General features: G+C 37.8%; 1 protein-coding gene across 1 annotated transcript in view; it reads right to left on the minus strand.

Moving 5' to 3' along the window:
• Window positions 1-23482, minus strand: part of KCNH8 (potassium voltage-gated channel subfamily H member 8) — a 347390-nt gene that overhangs the window by 67011 nt on the left and 256897 nt on the right. The window contains exon 8 of the mRNA XM_036901045.2: window positions 6191-6388. Within this exon, the coding sequence (XP_036756940.2) occupies window positions 6191-6388 (198 nt within the window). The remainder of the gene's footprint in view (window positions 1-6190; window positions 6389-23482) is intronic.

Raw genomic sequence — 23482 nt, forward strand, 5'->3', positions numbered from 1 at the left:
AAACCAAGAGCTGGTTCTTTGAGAAAATAAACAAAATAAATAAGCCTCTAGCCAACTTATTAAGTGAAAAATAGAATCAACACAAATCAACAGAATCAGAAATGAGAATGGAAAAATTATGACAGACTCCACAGAAATACAAAGAATTATTAAAGACTACTATGAAAACCTATATGCCAATAAGCTGGAAAACCTAGAAGAAATGGACAACTTCCTAGAAAAAAATACAACCTTCCAAGACTGACCAAGGAAGAAACACAAAAGTTAAACAAACCAATTACGAGCAAAGAAATTGAAATGGTAGTCAAAAAATTACCCAGGAACAAAACACCCGGGCCCGACGGATTTACCTCGGAATTTTATCAGACACACAGAGAAGACATAATACCCATTCTCCTTAAAGTTTTCCAAAAAATAGAAGAAGAGGGAATACTCCCAAACTCATTCAATGAAGCCAACATCACTCTAATACCAAAACGAGGCAAAGACCCCGCCAAAAAAGAAAATTACAGACCAATATCCCTGATGAATTAGATGCAAAAAAACTTAATAAAATATTAGCAAACCGAATACAAAAGTATATCAAAAGGATCATGCACTATAACCAAGTGCGATTCATCCCAGGGATGCAAGGATGGTACAACATTCGAAAATCCATCAACATCATCCACCACATCAACAAAAAGAAAGCCAAAAACCACATGATCATCTCCATACATGCTGAAAAAGCATTTGACAAAATTCAACATCCATTCGTGATAAAAACTCTCAGCAAAATGGGAATAGAGGGCAAGTACCTCAACATAATAAAGGCCATCTATGATAAACCCACAGCCAACATTATACTGAACAGCGAGAAGCTGAAAGCTTTTCCTATGAGATTGGGAACCAGACAGGGATGCCCACTCTCTCCACTGTTATTTAACATAGTACTGGAGGTCCTAGCCACGGCAATCAGACAAAACAAAGAAATACAAGGACTCCAGATTGGTAAAGAAGAAGTTAAACTGTCACTATTTGCAGATGACATGATACTGTACATAAAAAACCCTAAAGAGTCCACCCCAAAACTACTAGAACTGATATCGGAATACAGCAAAGTTGCAGGATACAAAATTAACACACAGAAATCCTATACACTAACAATGAACCAATAGAAAGAAAAATCAGGAAAACAATTCCATTCACAATTGCATCAAAAAGAATAAAATACCTAGGAATAAATCTAACCAAAGAAGTGAATGACCTATACTCTGAAAACTACAAGTCACTCTTAAGAGAAATTAAAGGGGACACTAACAAATGGAAACTCATCCCATGCTCGTGGCGAGGAAGAATTAATATCGTCAAAATGGCCATCCTGCCCAAAGCAATATACAGATTTGATGCAATCCCTATCAAATAACCAGCAACATTCTTCAATGAACTGGAACAAATAATTCAAAAATTCATATGGAAACACCAAAGACCCCGAATAGCCAAAGCAATTCTGAGAAAGAAGAATAAAGTAGGGGGGATCTCACTCCCCAACTTCAAGCTCTACTATAAAGCCATAGTAATCAAGACAATTTGGTACTGGCACAAGAACAGATCCACAGACCAGTGGAACAGACTAGAGACTCCAGACATTAACCCAAACATATATGGTCAATTAATATTTGATAAAGGAGCCATGGACATACAATGGGTAAATGACAGTCTCTTCAACAGATGGTGCTGGCAAAACTGGTCAGCTACATGTAGGAGAATGAAACTGGACCATTGTCTAACCCCACATACAAAAGTAAATTCAAAATCGATCAAAGACCCGAATGTAAGTCATGAAACTATTAAACTCGTGGAAAAAAACATAGGCAAAAACCTCTTAGACATAAACATGAGTGACCTCTTCTTGAACATATCTCCCCGGGCAAGGAAAACAACAGCAAAAATGAACAAGTGGGACTATATTAAGCTGAAAAGCTTCTGTACATCAAAAGACACCATCAATAGAACAAAAAGGAACCCTACAGTATGGGAGAATATATTTGTAAATGACAGATCAGATAAAGGCTTAACGTCCCAAATATATAAAGAGCTCAAATGCCTCAACAAACAAAAATCAAATAACCAATTAAAAAATAGGCAGAGGAACTGAACAGACAGTTCTCCAAAAAATAAATACAGATGGCCAACAGACACAAGAAGAGATGCTCCACATCACTAATTATCAGAGAAATGCAAATTACAACTACAATGAGGTATCACCTCACACCGGTAAGGATGGCTGCCATCCAAAAGACAAACAACAACAAATGTTGGCAAGGCTGTGGAGAAAGGGAAACCCTCCTACACTGCTGGTGGGAATGTAAATTAGTTCAACCATTGTGGAAAGCAGTACGGAGGTTCATCAAAATGCTCAAAACAGACTTACCATTTGACCCAGGAATTCCACTCCTAGGAATTTACCCTAAGAATGCAGCAATCAAGTTTGAGAAAGACAGATGCACCCCTATGTTTATCACAGCACTATTTACAATAGCCATGAATTGGAAGCAATGTAAATGTCCATTGATAGATGAATGGATAAAGAAGATGTGGTACATATACACAATGGAATGCTACTCAGCCATAAGAAGAGGGCAAATCCTACCATTTGCAGCAACATGGATGGAGCTGGAGGGTATTATGCTCAGTGAAATAAGCCAAGCGGAGAAAGAGAATACCAAATGATTTCACTCATCTGTGGAGTATAAGAACAAAGGAAAAACTGAAGGAACAAAACAGCAGCGGAATCACAGAACCCAAGAATGGACTAACAGGTACCAAAGGGAAAGGGACTGAGGAGGATGGATGGGTAGGGAGGGATGAGAGTGGGGGAAGAAGAAGAGGGGTATTAAGAATAGCATGCATGGGGGTTGGGAGAAAGGGGAGGGCTGTGCAAGACAGAGAAGACAAGTAGTGATTCTATGGCATTTTGCTGTGCTGATGGACAGTGACTGTAGAGGGGTTTAAGGGGGGGACCTGGTATAGGGGAGAGCCTAGTAAACATAATATTCTTCATGTAAGTGTAGATTAAATTAAAAAAAAAGAATGAAAGAGAAGGGGGATTACTCCCTGATAGGATAAAACTAACTGTAAATCAGCAATTAATGCATGCTTTAAATATCCTTAATTTTAATCACTTAAAAGGTGTCAGATGATCGGCTATGGAGGTACACTTTTCTTATAATATTCCTTTCTCTTAAAAAAAAACATACAAAGCAGTTCCTGTGTGGTGACCTCCAATGAGTTCTACATAATGGTATAAAGGGCATATCAAAGTGTGGGCAAAGGGTCTGTTTGTGTTTATACAGAGGATGAAAGCCTAATTTGGCTATCCAGAAAATGAACTAAGATACGATATGAAGAAGAACTTCCAACATCAGCACTCTCTGGAAGAGTCATACCAGAAGATGATCATCAAAAATCCTCAACAAAGATCCAGGCGATGCTGCAGTTGTAGCTGCATTCATCCCACCGGTTCCTGGACTTGCCATTGGAATGAAGTAGGAGATATCTAAGCTGGCCTGTGCATACAGTAAAACAACAAATTTGACTGGATCTACACGGTTGGAACTCAACCAAGAATTAGGAGAAGTGCAAGTTGTAGCACTCCAAAATCTTACAACTACAGACTATCTACTGTTAAAATAACATATGGGATGTGAACAGTTCCCAGGAATGGGCTGTTTTAATTTGTCTGATTTCTCTCAGACTGTTCAGGTACAGTTGGACACTATCCATCATATCATAGACAAATTTTCACAAATGCCTAGGGTGCCTAACTGGTTTTCTTGGTTTCACTGGAGATGGCTGGTAATTATAGATCTCCTTTGGTTATGTAACTATACTCCTATTATGTTAATGTGTGTGCGCAATTAAATTAGTAGTTTAAAACCTATACATGCTTAAGTTACTCTACAAGAAGACATGTCAAAGAAATAATTAATCTTCCCGTGTTTTCTTCCGTCTGCTACCTCTATAGCTTTTCTTCTTCCTTCCTAATTACAACCCTTAAATAGAATTCATGCCTCATATCGAATTTACCGAGTATCATAATTCCTACAAGTGGTAAAGATACCTCAAGACAAATGCTGGGCATAGAAGCCACAGGGCATAAATCTGCAAAGAAGTAAAAAGCTAACCTTTTCAAACAATATGGCTTCTCTCTCACTTACCAACTTTACATCTCCCTGTATGGCCCCGGAAGATGACTGGTTAGCCAGAGACGGGTAAGATTCCTCAAGGGAGGAACAACCTAAGACAGGCACAGTCGCAGGGGGGCCATCAGGTGAGAAATTGGGGATCAACAGAGGTGAGGCTTAGAACCTCACCCCCCCTGTTTTGAGAGAAATCTTCTGCATACGTGAATGTTTTATTGCCCTTGTCTCGCTTAGATTAACACATAGTCTACAGGCACACATCTGATCATCTACATTTGCTCTCTTACAGCACTAAACTAAGTTTTCTACCTTCATTTTACATCTACCTACCACTTCAGCATTTTATTTAAAAAAAATAATAATAATAAAGGGAGAAATGTGGGATCCACATATAAATCAAGTATAAAAATCAAACGAATATTCATATTTGACCTGATTGTCTATAGTTCATAATGCGTGATCAAAACCGAAAGTTTCTGTGATGACTGCCCTTGTACTGTCCACCATGTAAGAACTTATTCACTATGTAAGAATTTGTTCCCCATGTAAGAACTTGTTCGTTATGCTTCAGAAGATTGGAGACTGACGAGACTTAGGCTCGGGGTGGATTAATGATTGTGCATTGAGCATTGACTCCCCTATACAGAATTCTATTGTTGTTAACAACCATTTGATCAGTAAATATGATGCCCTCTCAAAAAAAAAAAAAATGCAAAGAGCACAGTACTCATGTGCTACAACTAAAAGAATCCCAAGCACTCAAATTCAGATAGTTTAGGGATGAATTAAAAATAAGGAAGCCAAGAAGAGAGAAAGTGATGACAGGTAAAAGCTACATAGGAATTAAAGTTACACTACAGAATGTGGATGTTACAAATTTGAATAATGTAAAACTAATAATATGGCATATATATACATATATATCAGGATGTGAGGATAGTGACGCAAGAAAAAGTGAGAGATACCTAATGTTCTCCTCCTTTAGAGCTAGGATTTTGTATATATGGCTTTAGGTTAAAATATCTGTTTTTTTTTTAACAATTTGCACTCCCTGAAAGTTTTCCTAAACTCCTTTATTGAACACAAAGTGATCTTTTAATTAATACTGCCAACAGTAAAGAATCATTTGCTGAAAAAAAAAAAAAAAAGAAAGTACTCATCTGGGTTCAAACCTTGTCTGTTTCACTTACCGGATGTATGGCATTGGAAGAGTTACTTAATTTTTACAGGCTCTAGATTTGTCGACTGAAAAATATGGACAGTAATTATACCAATCCTATACAAGTTAGAAGGTTCAGAAAAGAGAAAATAAGTATTCCAAGAGGGAGCTTTTATAGAGAATTGGATTCCCTGGTGTTGGAGGGCTGAATAAGCAAAAAGGGAGTAGAGAGGTAACCTGGATATGGTTACTGCAGGAAGGAGCTTCTGCCCGGGAGAGAAATGAACAAAGGGAAGTAGGGTTACCGGAACATGGAAGCCCAAGGAGTGGCTATGAGGAAGCACAGGAAGCCAGGGCTCTGCCTTTGGATGTGGGGTGGGGGGCTCCCAACTGATGCAGGGATCGCTAAGCAGGCCAGTGAGGCTGGTTGTGAGGGTGCCTGCAGATGGCGAAGGCTGGAGATGCCTGCCTCAGGAGGTACATCATACACATCAGAAGCAGGCACCCCCTATTGGCAGAAGTGACTGAAGTTGTATGGCAAAAAGAAGGAATGAGGTTTGCAGAGTACAAAGCACATCATTACAAACCCTAATACAGACGGTAGGTCTGGGGCTCATAGACAATATTATAATGACTTGTCTGTTCGGTGAGTGGGATAATAATAGTGTCAAGTGTATAGATTTGCCTAAGGGTTATTTAAGGTATTGCTCTTAGCCCAGAGAAAGGAACATAAAAGCAATTAATAAATCTTGTAAGTATATTATATTCCCACTGTGTTTTAGACAGAACAGCAATAGTATGGCAGACACTTGTTACTTCTCTGGCATAAAGGAAGAATTTCCCTTACCACCAATCAGCATGGTGCAGATGGAGAAGATCTTTTCTGCATCTGTATTAGCCGAGACATTCCCAAACCCAACGCTGGTGAGGCTGCTGAGGGTGAAGTACAGAGCGGCAATATAGGCACTTCGGATCGACGGGCCTCCCAGGGTATTGTTGCCATAGTATGGCGATTCCAGCCTCTTGCCCAGCTCATGGAGCCAGCCTGCAATGGGAAAAAGCATGAGAAGTTAAGCCCCCAAAACAAAGTCTTAGTATTAGCATGTGGGGATAATGATAAATGAACATTTAGGGACATACTGATTTGCTGGGAGAAAGAAGAAAGTGAAAAGAAAGTTAAAGGCAAGGAATTAGATTCCATCCCATTGCTATAAAAAAACCAACACTTTTATGCAAGCTGTTCTTCATAAGACACACAGGAGAGAAATACACACTCAAGAGTGTGTCAGTGGTCAAAGCCGTGCAGGTTACCCTGATGCAAGAAACTACCTGAGGAGATAGTAACGGGGATTGCTACTCTCTGGAAGAGCGCTGCATATTTCACTGGGGGTTATGCTCATTTCTCAGTTGGAATTGTAAGAAATAAAGGGATCCAGCAGCTTTTTATAAACCCTCCATGATGATAAATACAGCAACTGCAAGAATCTAGACTTCAGACAGATGAGATGGGCTTTATCGGTCCTGTACAACCTTCCCCCATTTTATTTATGTGGCCAGACATCTAGTTGCCTTACAAGTCTTAGATCATGTTACCTTCAGGAATCCTTCTCTGCAAACTCATGCTGCCTTTTGCAGCATGTAATAGAACTGGATGCCCCCACAACTGTTTTATAATACTGGTATAAATGTGTCAAAATATTATCGAATTAAATGATTTAAATATGAACAGTTTACTATGTCAATTACCATGTCATAAAACTAAAACAAAAAGCTATAAGAAGTTAATAAAGATGAGAAATAGCAAGTATAATATTAGTAAGAGAATAAAAATACAATACAAAGACCACTTTAAAATTCTTTGTTGGAAATATTTGCCTTTTAAGATTTTATATTTTAGATTTTCTCTCTCCATATGTATGTGTGTGTGTTACAAAACAATCTGACAACTCAGCTCAACCCATGAGGTTCATAAGACTTTTGTTAAAAGGGCTATTCACTGACCCCTACTTTCTCATAAACACTTCATTTAATGGCTGCCAAGAAGACATGAAAAGCTGTTAGACTATTTAAGTAGTAATGATGTTGTCATTGTAACTAAAGTTATAGATTTTGGAACTGTGCTAGGTAATTAAAATGCAAATTTGAGACAACTGGGAATTCCCTGAGACCAAAGAGAAATGCTTAGTGGTCAGTATTGTGCCTTATTCATCCTGTGTCTCTAGAGAACTAGTTCTCACCAGTGAGCCTGCCTCAGAAGCATCTACAGGGCTGTTACAGAGTCAGCCAGGTCCTGTCTGGTACAGGATATGGAGAGGCTGGGGGGAGGGCTGAGAATTCGCCTTTGTAATAGTCTTCCATGTGACCCTGATACTGTAGATCACGGGAGCTATGCTTTAGAAACCATTGCTCTAGAAAAACACTGGCCACAGCTGGAAACGCTTCTTAAAAATACACTGTCCAAGTGCTGCCTCCATTAACCAAATCAACATTTCTGGTGCAATGCCCAGGTGTTGTATTTTGTGTAAATTCCCCAGTAGAATCTAATATGAAGGTAAGAACTTGGAACCACTATTCCAGAACTTAGTAAACACCTGAGTTTTATACATGGGTTTAGCACAGGTTATTTTAAAAAATGAATGTATAAGCGGTTCTTGTCCTCCATGATAATATGGGGTGATCTGACAACATTGATACAATATAGCAACATGTAAGCATTTGTAGATTTGTACTAGGTTTATACACAAAGTATAATGAATATATTTCTTGATGATGGAGAACAAAAATAAAATGTAAGTTGTATGTTATAAAAGGTGATACTGTTAGTTAGCTATGGCCATTTAGGCTGGAAAGGCTTTGTGAAGGAATAAAGTCTAATGAAGGGATTGAGGGCTGTCCGCCCCTGAATGTGCCACTTGGCATGTGGGTTATTTGAGCTGAAGGCAATCAAGGCCTAAGAGCCTCAAGAAGAGTTTTTACCTCCCTGGTAACTGCCTAAAAGAATTTAGATAGGGGGCTCATACCAGGAAGAGAACTATTGCCAGAGATAATCTTTACATCAGACTTACCCACATGGCATGGCAAACATTTGTTTGCAAACATTTGCTTTCCCATCTTCCCTGGAACTGTGTTCCTTCTCTTAGAAGCCCCAGGCCCCTCCCCACTTCTCTTTAGCTCAGGATGGCATATAAGCTTCAATTGCCTGGCTGCCTTTAGGCCTGTCATGTTGAGGTGAGGTCCCTGTCCATATGAAATAGAATTTGTTTTTCTCCTGTTAATCTGTGTTACATCAACTTAAGTGCTAAGTCAGCCAAAGAACCTGGAAGGGAAGAAGGGAAAAGTTTTCCTCTCCTATACGAGATTCAAACATGGATTTAAATCTGGACTCTTCCATTTATAGTCTGTAGGAATGAGTAACTTTTTTGAAGTTCACTTTTCTCATTTGTAAAAATAGGGGCACCACCTTCTTGTAGGGTTGCAGTGGATTAAATGAGATGCCACATGAAGAAAATGCCAACCACTGTTACTGGCAGAGGTTCAGGGCACACATCTCTTTTCTCTCTTTCTCCTATGACTTAAATTGGAATAGAGAAGGCACAAAATCTAGAAAGTTAAGAGAAAATAAGAGACCAGCTTGAATTATAATAGTAAAGGAAAGTGATGACTAAAGTATTTGGTAGAACCCAAGAGTGGCCTGTGATAAATTGAGCATTTCCTCATAGAACTGAGGAGAATATCCAGATGAGAGCAATTGTTAAAATTTGGGGAGTTATCAACCCATTTGTAAATCTGAAGAAAGACAAGGTAGTCTTCTCAGAACAAGTATATATGGAAACACATGCATGGTTCTCTATACATTTTGTTAGTTCATGGACTCCTGAAGGCCTTTCATACATGTCTGCTCTAAGGGTCCTACTCTAGAATTTTAAGTGAGGGGAAGGAGGAAGTGATAAAGTATGATTCGATAATCCTGTATGAAAAAGATTTAGAAATAAAGATAACTTGTCCAAGATTAACTAAAGAGATTGTCACAAAAGCAAATCAAATGTTCCTTTAAAAAATACCACTGATGTGTTTACATGCACCGTAGGAAGAGCCTTGAGACATAGAGGTAACATCAGGAAGCAGAGATGAACCTGAATTTATTGTCATACTCAGGATGTAGGTTTCTGCCCAGCAGGACTCTTACAGGCATTTGGCCCAAGCATTGCTGAGTATGGAAAACCGTGGGGTGGTGAATGGCTGGTGGCTTAGATATTTCTCATCTGTCTTTCAAGATGAGCTCTGAAAGGGATGTTGCATGATTTCTGCTCTACAAAGAATTGATTAGAGGGGCTTATCACCTTGTTTGATATTGGTCATTCCTGCTAATTATTAGGAAGTCTCAGCAGCTAGAAGATGTCATTTTGCCCAGAGAGTAAATACAGCACGACCTAATTTTTGTTAGAGTAGATGCACAAAGGAAAAAATTCAGCAACAATAAAGCCGCTGGTTCCTCTCAGCTGAATCAGCTATGTAATCAGACTATAAATAAACAACTGACCCATCTATTGATGTTGAGTTGAATTATTCATTTACTTACAGATCCCAAAGTTTTCTTATGAAAAAACAAAACAAAACAGTGCACCACAAATCCAGCTAATATATTTGGGTAAACTCCTTAATGTGAACAAAAGTGGCATATTGAAGAATTCTCAGACCCAAATCAGTCTCATGTAATTTAAGTTCCTTAATAAAATAGGATAAAAGTTTGTGTTAGGACATGCAGATCATATTAGATTACAATCTCACCCAATGCCTATTCATTTACATACGTGTGAAACTGTCTCAGAAGTGATCCAGGGAGCAAAACACAGACGAACAGCCGACCCGCTTCTGTTGATGTCTCTGTTCTGTCTAGCCAACTGTTCTGCCTATTTTCAGAAACATCTTGTTTTTCAAGAAGGGTTGCTACTAAGCTGTGTTACAGCTGATGGAGCAGAAGCAGTAATGATGATGACAAAACCTGGTAACATGGAAAGGAGGTAACACCCACAAATCCGGGGACGGGCTTTGTGGGCTAAATAAAACTTCTTCACAGAACAGCTCGTCCAAGATGACGACCCACATGTTCCACTGTAAGAAGACAACATGTCACTGTACTGTACAGAAGAAGTAATTTAACCCACTTTGGAAGTCAACCTTTTTTTATGCCAAAAAACTCATCTCTAAAGAGGGGATGTCCTAGAACAGTCTGTCCACTTCTGCTTTTTTTCTCTTTAAGAAACATTTTGAAGGAAAAGACATATATAACATAAGGTAGAATCTGAATATACTGAAAACCCTGCCATCTGATAAAAACAAAGAATCTCATAAAATAATCCTGCCATTACTGAAATAGATGAATTAGATAGAGTAGATTTGTGAAATAAATATATATTTCAGATATAGAATGACTGTCAATGGTCACGCCTAGACAAGTCTATACTTCTGCATAATTGTTCAATCCATGTATTTTTCACTGGTTATGTACCAAGGGCCCAGTATTTGGCTTAATTACCTGCTTCTAACTCTAAGCAGGAGTTTCTTATTGTTTTACTCTTTAGGTTTCCTAAAACAATATACTTGCTTTTACCATATGTGTGTATTCACAGTTTGCACAAGTGTGACCTGCTTTCTACAACAGATGTGTTTCTGAAATGTTTAGTTTATATTAGCATTTGGTAATTTAACAGATATTTTTTAAAAAAAGATATATTAGGTTTAATGGAAGGAATAAGAGCATGTTATTTAAGGGAAACCCAAGGTGCATCTCTGGTCATGTAAAATACCTTGGTAATATAAAAAAACACCTAGTAGTAAAGGATGTTTATTAAATCAGATTTATACGTGTGTATAAAGACAAGTTTGTGTAGACAGAGAAAAGAGAGAAGGGACTAGCATTTGTACATCACACCTATGATTCAAAAGATGTTTTACCTAGTTTGGTATGAATGGGCCATGTTATAATAGGGCTTAGCTAGGAGCAAGAATGGAGCCCACGTTAGGGTTTTCTTGTTCTTATGTTGGCATGCGGCTGACATTTTAGTGAGTACTTCCTGCGTTCCAGACACTCTGCCAGGATGATACATCTTCCATCTCATTCATATGCACTCACCCTATGGAACAGCTAAGTGATCATCTATATTTTGATTCATTATTTCATTATCATTATAACATTTTAGAAATTACTATCCCCATTGTAAAGATGAGAAAACTGAGGCTCAGAGAGATTAAATAAGTTGTTCAAAGTGGCAGTGTCAGGATTTTAATCCAGATCTGTATGCTGTGAGAGCCCATGCTCACTATGCCACAATGCTTTACATGCTATATTTACAGACCCAAGAGTACTGGTGTTGCAGTATAATGAAGCCTTTACAGGTGAGGTACCATTTTTTATTATGGTATACATCATGGTAGAGAAGGAAGCTGTCTTACTTAAGGCTCTCCAGGAGCAGACCCTCAGACCAGTCTATAAGAATAAGTCATTTATCTAAGTGTTGGGTCTGGTAAATATCTTTAGGAGACAGCGGGGAAGGGTCACAGAGAAGGGGAGGCAGCCAATGAGTTGTGCTAATGAAGCTGCTAATCAAGCAAGTGGCCACAGCGGGTAATGGAAGCTTCATCCCGTTGGGGAACCTGTGGCACCAGGGCAGAGCACCCCATGAGAGCAGGGGGAGATATGCATGAGCTACCAGCTCTCAGAGGTTGGCAGCTGGTCCCAGGGAGCATTAATTCCCCACCTGGGCCTTGCCTACTAGCAGAGGAGCCTTCCACACCTTGGGACAATGCCTCAGGTGCAGGCACGGATCCTAAGGCTGGGAATCCTGCAGACTGAGTGATGTGGTGGAGGACCAACATCTGCCACAGCAGCCGACGTTACTAGACACAAAATGCTGTGCTAGACTTTCATTACTGTAATTTTCATCTAACTCTCACAATTACTCTGCTTTTTTTTTCTTAGCTGATGGAGTCCCAACAGAGAAGTTGAACAATTTTCTCTCTTTTAGAACTATTAGAACGGAAAGGCAAACCTGGACTTTCTAATTTAAACATCCATGATCCTTCTGTTACACTACATTGCTTAGAAAGAGGTAGCCCTTTAAATTATCATTTAATTGTACCAGCTGAAATCATTATTAAATAAAAAAAGTTTGCAGTGTCCACTTTTGCTTAGTGGGGGGATGTGTTTTGGCAACAGAGAGCCAAAGTATTTGCAAGGCTCCAATTAAAATATCTCCACTCCACAGCACTGATAAGAAACATGTATCTCCATTCCTTAAGGTTCACCTAGTACCTGCCACTCTACTTTTTGTTTTGTTTTGATTTTTATTGGGGGTTAATTTTTGAGTAATACAAAAGTTGCAAGGAGTGCAGAGTGTTGCTGTATATCCCTTACCTAGTTCCCACTAATGTCAATATCTTAACATTTGTCAAAACTATGAAAGTAACATTGTACATTACTATGAACTAAACTATGAGATTTCTATATTTTAAGAAATAGAGTTAAGAAGTTCAGAGACTTAGATTTCAAAACTCACTCTCAACCTTCCACCCCATCCCAATTTTACAGGATGTGGCCAAGGGTAAGACCAGATGGACACAAGGCTGTAATGGTATTTGATATTGATTTCTTAATTCCATTAAGGAGAAGTCATCAGTAAATTTGATTTTAATAGGAATTCCATTACTTGGAGTTGCCAGTAATCTCACACCTTGACTATCATAAATTAAGAGGTGCCTTACCTTTCTGAAATGGGCTAACCTACTTTGACTGCTAAAGTCTGAAACAAAAGGAACTGATCATAAGATAGTAGAGACTGGACTTTGAGTCAGGAAATGGGGGTCCTAGTCTTGGTCTTGCCACCCATTGAGTAGATGTATGATCTACTTATGCCTCAATTAGCCTGTCTAGTGTGCCATTTTTCAAACATGAATATGAGGTGACTGGATTGGGTAACCTGTAGGTTCTTTTTTAGATTTAATATTTTATGAAATAAGATCCTGTAAATGTTTCTTCACAAATGATTGGATTTTTTAAAGAAGATGCTTGTGTAATGACCCATGATTTTGTGAATTCATCTTTTATTTGCTTTTAATTATTTGAGTGATGACTCATCAGCAACTATTGATGGGATAAGGATGGGAGGTTTTCACATTTTGAGGCGTGTATCATTTCTGCTCTGTTTCCACTGCTGAACAATTTTTCAGAGCAAGAAATATTATGTGCTATTGGTAGACAAGAAAAGAAAGTACCACTTATGCTAAAACCAGTTCAGAGTTTGCCAGTTCTCTAAAGTCTACCTAAATCTGAAGTTTGTATGATAGAATCTTCCTGAATATTGATTACTAAGGTATAGCATTCACTTAAGTAATGATTAACTGGAAGAGTATATACTGCCAAAATAGGCCATCATCACATGCACCAAAAAAGCAAAAATAACCAAACAAAAATGCTAGAAAGAATGAGAAATGTGAAATAACCCTAAATTCCTGTTGAGCAGCTACTGTAGAGTTTTCTGATTGATCCTGAGAAGAGGCAGAACAGGCCATCTGTTTTAGCCAACTGGGGTGCTCCCACAAATCTTTCAACTCTTGTTTAAAAATAGAGGAAATTCTAAAAAAGATTAGGTGCATGGCTAAGTTAGCAGTATATAAACTACAGACTATGTTCATTTAACTTTCCTGTATAAAATGCTCATACAGTTCAGAATGCTTTCCAACCTGTGCCTCAACAGGGGCATCCTTTCCTGAATAATTGTTCTGGTGTTTCTCATGGCTCAGTAAGTGTGTGGGAAACAGATTCATGCCTGAGCTCAGAATATCATTTACAAAGACAACCTGCCACTAGGTCAGGAATTTCTAATCCAAAGCATGTATCACTTGGACCTAAATCAGGACAAAAACCTGTTTCAGGAGATAATTTGGGATAAAAATAATTCATCACAGCCAAATCATTTTATTTTCTTGGTATGCTAATATTTCCTTTCACTATCTACCCCCAATTTCCTTTTTGACCTCTCTTTCCTCTCAAAGGTTCAGACCCAGTGCACACCTAGGGAAGAAAAATGAATTGACACGTCCCATGTTGGCAAACCATTTCTCAGATGTTTTTAGTAGTTACTTGGCAGACATTTAAGTTAGGAAGTTGGGGCTTTGGCATACATTAAAAAGGAATCTCAAGTTTCTCTGGTTTGCAGAACTTCACATTAAAGTTCCAATTGTATTTCTTCTAAATACAATCAAGAAGGTAAATTTTCTATCACCTCAATTATAAAAGTAACTCTAAAATAAATTAGACCATACAGTATGCTGGAATGTTGCGTTAAAATTCCCTATTAAAGAGTCCTCAACATTAAAGAATATAGTCAATAATACTATAATATCTTTCTATGTTGACAGTAACTACACTTAGTGGGGTGAGCATTTAATAATATAGATAACTGTCAAATCACTATGTTGCATCCTTGAAACCAATGCATAATATTGTATACCAGCAATACTTATACTTTTTTAAAAAAGAGTCCTCTGGGCTTTATTTACCTGAATGCTTGGTATTGAAACTATTTTAAAGGCATTTTCTTCCAGTTTCTAGGAAATGCCCAAGTTTCAAAATGAAACACCAACTTTGAGGTGTCAGCCTTTGTTCTGCTTTAGTAGAGTGTATTCTGACTCATATGTCTAGCAATGCATTTAAAAACATATAACTAACTTTGTCTGATGGCTTGATGGGGTGTGAAATATAAGTAGTGGGAGTTTGCATGAATTTATTCCAAAATAAATTTTTACCAGCAGGTGGCTGAGCGATTGGAATTGAAGTCAATTCAGGGCAATGGGGTTGTGCCAGAGAGACCTTAAGGGTGGCATGGACATTTTTAAAAATGAGAAGTAGCTAGAGTGCAGACAGAAAACAAACAGAGGAACAAGAAATGCAAGGAGAATGCAGAAGAGAAACATAACAACATAGAAGTTGTAGACCAGGTAGTGTGGGAAACCTTGATAACCTACTAATGCTACCTCATAGTTATGTGAAATTGGGTAAGTTACTTACCCTCTCTGTGCCTTAATCTCTTCTTTTCCAAAATGGAGCATGAGACAGTATCTCACTTCAGAGGCTGTTGTGAGACTGGGTCACACATTAGCACAAAATGCTTAGTAGAATGCAGCATTAAACATAGCAAGCCTACAGAGGAGCTATTAGTATTGTCCCTGTTCTTGTTTGAAAGGAGTGAAGGTTTGTTTAACAGAAATTAATGCAGATTTTCAAAATCCTTCCTTAGTGAAAATCTGTGTATAATATTAGCCTAGTATCCTATTTTGATCAGCAGAAAAAAATGGACATGAAAGTAGAAATCATGCATGAATTCTCAGAAATCAAGCATCTTGCATCACTCATACTTAAAAATGCCATTTTCTCCTCTGAGGTACTAGATACAAGGAATAGGTAGGACACAGGCTCAGATTATTTTCTGCCATTGATTTCTTTTGCTGTTACTCAATTTGTTATGGTGAAAATAGTATTTGAAATATTCTTATTTGTGTATTTGTGGCTGAAGAGCACACACTGTTCTGTGCGCTCCTACCACTCTAAAATATTGGTATGGTTCAAGCAAACCATGACCAAGAGTTAGACATCTGTTAAGAAGGACCAGCTTTTGAATCTGGATTTGTCTGAGTTGAAAGTCCTTATGCTTTTAATAAATTGTGCCACCTCTTGATCCCCTCGACAGTTGAGGTTTTGGGATCAATGCTTTCCTGACTGACATCATCTTTTTCATGGAAATGGTTGCCCCACTGGATTTCTCTCTGTAATTATTCTTCCCTTCTACCTGCAAGTGGAAACTTCCCATATTGCCTTCTCTTACAGTCACCATCATCTAGGGCATATGGTCCAGAGATCTGGCATCATTTTTATTTTGAGCATGGAAAATTTTGTGATGTTCTTCCCATCCCCCCAGCCCTAGCTATTATTCCAAAGGTGATTGGTGGGAATTGATGAGTTAATGGTCTGTGTATGCAAAACTTGTGTGATATAAGAGCTTTTTGGAACCACAGACTGAACTCTCAGCAACTTCCCAGAACTTCATTTCCCAGGAATAGAACTCTTTGGTTACTCTTGTGTGAACTTTGCAAGAGACTTTATATAGGTCAGACCTATGCTGTGGAGAAATTAAAGACCACACAGCTTTGGTTACTTACGAGAATCCACTTTCCTACGTAATTTCTTGGATGTTATTAAAAATATTGGATAAGCTAAGCACTTTCAATCATGCCTTAACTATTCCATTCATTGGCATTTAACTTTTAATTTCACCTACAGACACCAACTCTGTTTATAGATCCATTATTTGGCAACCATAATGCCTTCTTAACAGATTTGAGACAACGGAAACAGGGCAAAAGATGGTTTGGTCTCCAGCCCAGCACAGAAAAACTGGCTTAGCACACATTGTAATCAAAGCACAGTATACAGTTTATTTACATATTTGCCAAAGTCTTGCCCTAGTAAGTAGGGAAAATGTGTTTATACTTTCATTGGATGATACCAGCTGAAATACCTTAGTCCAGCTTCTGGGAAACATGTTTCAGATTCCATGGTGCAGGTTGTGTAGGTGTCATTCAGGGAGAAAGCTGTCCAACCTGGGCATATAGCCGAGGTGGCAAGTAGCGTACAATAATGGGAACAGGGAAGTCAGAGAACACCAGAACATCTTGTGGGAAAGTGGCTGGAGGCCACACTCCTTAGAATGACTGGGCAGGGCTGAGGGGGCAGTGGTAGGGCCTCTCAGGAGGAAGCTAGGCACCCAGGGCCCTGGGAAGTGCAGGTGTTGGTGGAGGGCAGGGTTTGGCTCCCAGTCCCAGCTGCTGAGGGTCCAGAAACACAGGACTCACCCCATTTTCACAGCCCTGGCTCTCCCTGGTGTCAAGCCCAATCTGCCTCCCTTGGTTTTCCACCTCTCAGCTCGATTCCTAATCTCTTTTTCCATATAAGACAGCCTTTCAGGTGCTTAAAACTATAGCTGTCAATGCCTGGACTCCGACACCACCCACTTTATGAGGTCATGTTTTTCAAGGTTTTATGACCCACTTCCTGTGCCTGGTTTTCCTTTTCCAAATGTTCTGCAGATGGTTACACTTATCTTTGATGTTTTGTCTCGAGTGTATTTTTGCTTTGTTTTGTTTTGCTCAGCAATTGCCCCTTTATGACAAAACTTGAGACCTGAATGCTCTGTCCTCACATCTAATTCTCAGCCAAGTGTATGCTCAGTTACCTTTTCTTTGCCTTCCACCATGCCCAAGGAGAGGCTTTTCTTGTGCTTGGAGACTGAAACAATAACTTCATTATTTCTGCCTGTCCAAGAGTCTCTAAATAGCTCCTGGTTAGTTAACTAGTACACTCAGCAAATATAATCTCACATAATACTTGAAATGCTGTGTGAGAAATAAAGGAGGTGGGTCCTCATTAACTTGCAGTATAGAGAGGGAACTCGAATATAAGTGTATGGTTGACAGAACTAAGTGTCCCTTGCTGGAACAATAAGAAAGAGAGAAGTTAGAGAAGGAGAGGTGTATTCAAGTTGTATTGTCAGAATGAGTTGGATTTGGAATAATAGAGATGGAGAAAAAGTATATTTTAGGAAGCACTAGGCCAGGAATATATAATGCATGTATTAAGAAAAGGAATTCATGCAATTTAGTTTAAGTAAAGGGTATAGGATGGGAAATCATATAAAGTATGTTTAACATACAAGTTTTCAAGTTGTCAAATAATCTTCCCCCTATATATGCATGTATGTATATGTGTATGACAGGGAAATCACAAATAATATGGGGGTGGATTTGATATAATTTTTCTTAGAGTCAGGGGAGTTCCTTCAACCTTATTTTATGAATATTCTTTGAAAATTAATAAAGGGAAAACTCACTGATGTGGCATTGGGAAGACCAAGAGGAAATTTTGCACCTCACCACTCCTCTTCAAGTGTAAACCCCATGGGAAGGAAGACAGGAATCTTCCCAGTTCTTACTGTTTTAGCTATTTTGCTATCCAGCAGGAGGAAGGAAGGTTTCCTCCTTCCCTGGAAACAGCCCAGCCAATGAGCGACTGTCACAACTTAGCCAATGAGAAGCCATGATACATGGGACTCCCAGTTGGACTTTCTGCTTAGAACAGTTCTCTTAAATTGGTCCTTTTTGCCAAAACAGAGTGTTCCTCTCCTTTGTTCTCCTGGCTTACCTGTGGTTTTGCCATATCTTGCTTGTCCCAGATTGCAATTCTGTGCTATTCCTGTTTGCTATATCCATGTTTGCTGTTAAAATAACTGAGTTTTGTTTTAAGGTTAACAAATCATAATTCAAAAAGAAAGTGCATCTCTTTTAATTTAGAAATAATTTTCAAAGAAACAAAAGGCACAGTACTGGGGCTTTGGAAAACTACTGGACAAACTCTTTGGATTCATCTTAAGGTCATTGGTCTGAGTATGAAGTCCAATAAATATAGAAGCATGAGAGATAATTTTCAGTCTTCAGAGAGATTCACACTGAGATTGCAGGTTGCTGGCGTTCAACTCATATATTGGTATCAAGACTAATTTCTAATCACTATGAGGCATCATTACTATGATGCAATACTTATTAAAAATTTTAAGCATCTTTTAGGATTTTGCAAAATTCTCTTACCTGCAATAATTTCCTTTATGGGATATTTTTGTTCCCTCTCACTTTTCAGTATGTAATTTTCTATGTAATTAATTCTTCATTTTCAATGTTCAAACTCATCAATTCCTTAGCCCTCTACTATTTTATCCCCCTACTGGAGGCCTTCCTGCACTTTAATCTCACCTAATTATCTGTCTACTTCATGAGAGTAGGGATTACGCTCTATTTTATACACTTGATTCCCAAGCCTAGCTCAGGCTGTAGAACCTAATACATACTCAATATACATTTATTAAGTGATAAAGCATTATCTTTCTAAATCATAGACTGTAGGATAGATACTCTTGCCCTGTCTATAAAACAGCCTTTGGGTTTGCAGAATGGCTTCAACTGCTGCCCCATCACTACTTAAGATCGTGATTTCAGGTAAGCTAGCCTTCTTAAGTTCCATCTTCTTCAAGTAAAAATAAGGAACAAAAAATGCCTCTTTGTTGAGAGGATTAAGATAATTTTATAAAACATCTCTCATGGTACCTGGGATATGATTACTGCTTAAAATGTTGGCTCCTTTCCACCTTTTCTGCAATCTTCTATCATTTTGTCACAAATAATTCTATTATTCAAAATAAATTAGCTTTCTAAATTAGAAGATGAGTTGACAATTTTCATCATATATCATGTGTATAACTGAAAATGGCCATATGCTAGTGGGAAAATTTAGGCGTTAGGATAAAATGATCCATAAATATAGACAGACTAGAATAAACTGACTATCTCAAAGGCAGATTGATTCCATTGAGGTGTCTAAAATTTTGAAGGACATTTTGACTCACTAATGACACTGAACCCTGTCTTCATTTAAAGGCCATCCTTTGTTCTATCTCATATTTTAGTTATTTTACCCAATTAATAATCATGGTTAGTAGAAATGAGACAAATACAGTTGACACTGTTTAAAGCAGAGCATATTCAAATTGGTTAGTTCCCAAACAAAATTACCTGACTGGAATAAACAACAAACATTGGGAAAAATTAGATGTAGCAGAAATAATCAACAAAACATAAAACTGACAATAGTTAAAACTGCACAGAGTAAAATTTGTTATTGACCAAAAATAATGGAAGAATAACATCTTGACAAAAATTAGTTCTCTAAAACTTAAATTGAGAAACTTGTCACAAAAGAAAATTCTGTTTCATGTGGGATTCAAAAAAATGGAATGATGACTTACATATTTGCAAAAAAAAATACCATAGTATTATAGGATTCTGGAGAATTAGATATTCTTAAATGAATAATATAGCATTATTTGGTTGACAGAATAATTGATAAAATAATTTCAATAACATTTTTAAAAAGGAAATGGAAAGGAGTTATTTAATCCTGCCGTATAGGTATTTGATCCAAAAGTTAAATTAGTATGAAGTATTCTAGCAAATAATCTTTAGATAACATGTCAGAAATGTCAATCATTCTAACAAGAATGTCTATTACTAAACATACCATAGAAATGTCCTTAGGGGTCAAAATAGTGAGGACAACACATTCACAGGGTTGGTTAAAATGGGAGGCTCAAATTGGTAGGAGCAAAACATCTCAGCAAAATCAATTCAGTATTTGGTCATATAAAGGTTCTTTAATTGATAGATACGTTAATGTAATTATTTCATTGAAAATAGAGAACTTTACTAAAACAACTCCATAAAACTTTCCACCCATTTATTTATCCCCCTCCCCTCCCCTAATAAAAGTTGGTCATGAGGACATCAGTACAACTTGGAGAATATAGCCAATGATTCTGTAACATCTTTATATTTTCTAGAGAGGGTAAAGATTTAATAATACAGTGACTGTTAAACCACAGTATTGTACATTTGAAACCAATCTAAGTATATTGATACTTAATTAAAATAAAAAAAACCTTGCCACCTCAAGATGGAATCTTTCCCTTCTAAAGACTAAAAAGTTTGCTTCATGAATTTAAAAGAATGCCAGGTTCTCTAACTTGTAATAGCAAAGGACTGCTGTTTTTCCTTGTCTCTTTCTGTCTCCTTCTCTCCCCACTTCCCTCTCTCTCTCACACCACACATTAAATATGGCCATGACATTAGTAAAGACTAACTACCATGACATGCAACTTGCCTGCACCATTCACCGAGCATGATGTCAACAGAGAAACTGCACTCTATATGCTCGGTGGTCAATCAAATAATGCTATATTATTCATTTAAGAATATCTAATTCTTCAGAATCCTATTGTATTATTTTTTTTGGTTTTAGCAAATATATTACATTGATATGGACAAACATTTTTGCATGAAATATAGAGAACACTGTATGGGAGACTGGAATAATGTATCCTCACTTAGGACACGGTCTTATTATAAACCTGGTACTAATTTGCTCTGTGAAATCATTTCATTGGTTACTCCCTAATGGGTCAAAGTCACCACATATTCCAAAATAAACCATTGCAGCCACAGAATAGCTTTGTAACCTGTAAACCTAATGCAATATATTTTAAAAATTAATGAAATTAGCTAGCACTAAAACCATGATTTTTATGGGCAGATGATAAAAATTAGTAACTCCACCTTCCTTCTGTGTATCACACTCAAAAAAGCCAACGTTGACAGAATTCCATTTCAGGCTAGAAAGATTGCTAAAAATAAGCCTGTATTCCCTGACCATCAGCAGCAGGTTTTCAGTAAAGACTGCAGGTACCCTGGGCACTGGCTTATTTACTGTAAATACAGTACATGTAGTTTCTTGGGAACAAAATCAGCTGCCATAGTCATGATTTTAATCAGATACCATGTGTCAATAAGTAACAATAATGATAGTTAAAACAACAATAGCTGCTGTGGCAGCTGTAGCCATTAGCATGTACTGAGTAGCAATCACTTTATAGCATTTATTACTCATTATAACCTGATTAAGTAGCTGATCTTGTTTTTATATTACAGATGAGGAGACAATACCTTAGGTAAGTAACACACACAAACCAACACAGATAGTAAGTTGAGCCAGGCTTTGGAGGCTGAATTTAGAACTCACATTCTTAAAAATTGTCATATAACATCTTGCCCTGTGAGATCATGCATAGGTTTATGGGGAGCTGTTCATTTTCAGCATCTTCATAAGAGAAATATGGGATAGATTTTGAAAGCTACATAAAGTTAGATGCACATAAACTTTTATGCCTATATTTAATATTTCAATTGAATGCATCTTCCAGTATCTAATTCCTGCCAGTCTATCTAATTTTGGTGTAAAGGGCAGGGGCATGGACAAGTATACGAGGATGCAAATCCACCACTTATAAAAAGAGCATCTTCATAAAACATTTCTATCTTGAATGGGGTGGGGTTCTAAGCTCTGAGTCTCTGACAAATTAAAATTGGGTTTTGTTTCTGTCTTTCCTGACTAACCTCAGTGGGAATAAACAAAAACCCAGAGACTCATGTCTAGGTAAAGGACGTGTCAGTAAGGAGATTTTGATAATAGCTGTCATAGGATCTCAGACTATGAACTACATATTAATTTTTTCTTCTGTGGCTAGTTTGAGAAACCCTAAATGTTTGTGGCTTGTCTGAGAAGCCCTAAATGCAAAGCAAGCACTGACATATCCACACATGAGAAGAAAGGAGAGAGGAGGTTTAGAAATGTTTATGCTAGGTATCTAATTAGTTTAGACAAAATGTCTAATAACCTATTTCCCATCATGTAACTATGAGCTATGTTCATGTGTGTTAAAATCTCAAATGGGGAAAGTATTCCAATAGAAATTTTTAAATAAATTCATTAGCCTTTATAAATATAACCACATAGAGTAACAGAGGGAAGCTTTTCACTGGTGTGAGTACATAGACTGTGAGACCAGTTTTCTAAAAATGCATGTGATGCCTCTTCCTGGGAATGTACAGCTGGACCAGACAGTTTGGCAAATACCATGAAGAGAAGTATTTTCTGTGTTTCTCCTTCTTGAGTTTGGAATAAAGTTCCTAATCAGATCACACCTTCTCTGGTCTGTTGTCACAGGGATCATATCTGTACATCTCACCCAGGACTCCAACCCACTATTTTTGGTCTTATCTGTCTTTTTAACTTGTTCTGTATCAGGAGAGCAAACTGGTGACCTCTGAGTTTGGTCAGTTCCACAAATATTTTGTTTGCTTCTTAAGCTATGCATTTCAAGTTCTGAATTATTTGCCAATGTTTAAATATCATTGAGAGTTACCAAAAAATTCCAATTCCCAAATTCTCTGGAAAAATCATGTGTGGTCCTATTTCATCTGTATTGGTGTTGGAGGCGGGTCATGGCTGATTCCCTCAGATGGGACTTTCATTTCCATTTCTTTCAGAACTTGATTTTGTTAACCTTTAGTTTAGGACCTGGCCTGCCTTGCCCATGTAGGCTATGCCCCTTTCTTTCTTTTGTCTTTTTCTTGTTAGTTTTTGAAT

The sequence above is a fragment of the Manis pentadactyla genome, chromosome 14 (genome assembly GCF_030020395.1).
Source record: "Manis pentadactyla isolate mManPen7 chromosome 14, mManPen7.hap1, whole genome shotgun sequence".
In the NCBI taxonomy this organism is placed as follows: domain Eukaryota; kingdom Metazoa; phylum Chordata; class Mammalia; order Pholidota; family Manidae; genus Manis; species Manis pentadactyla.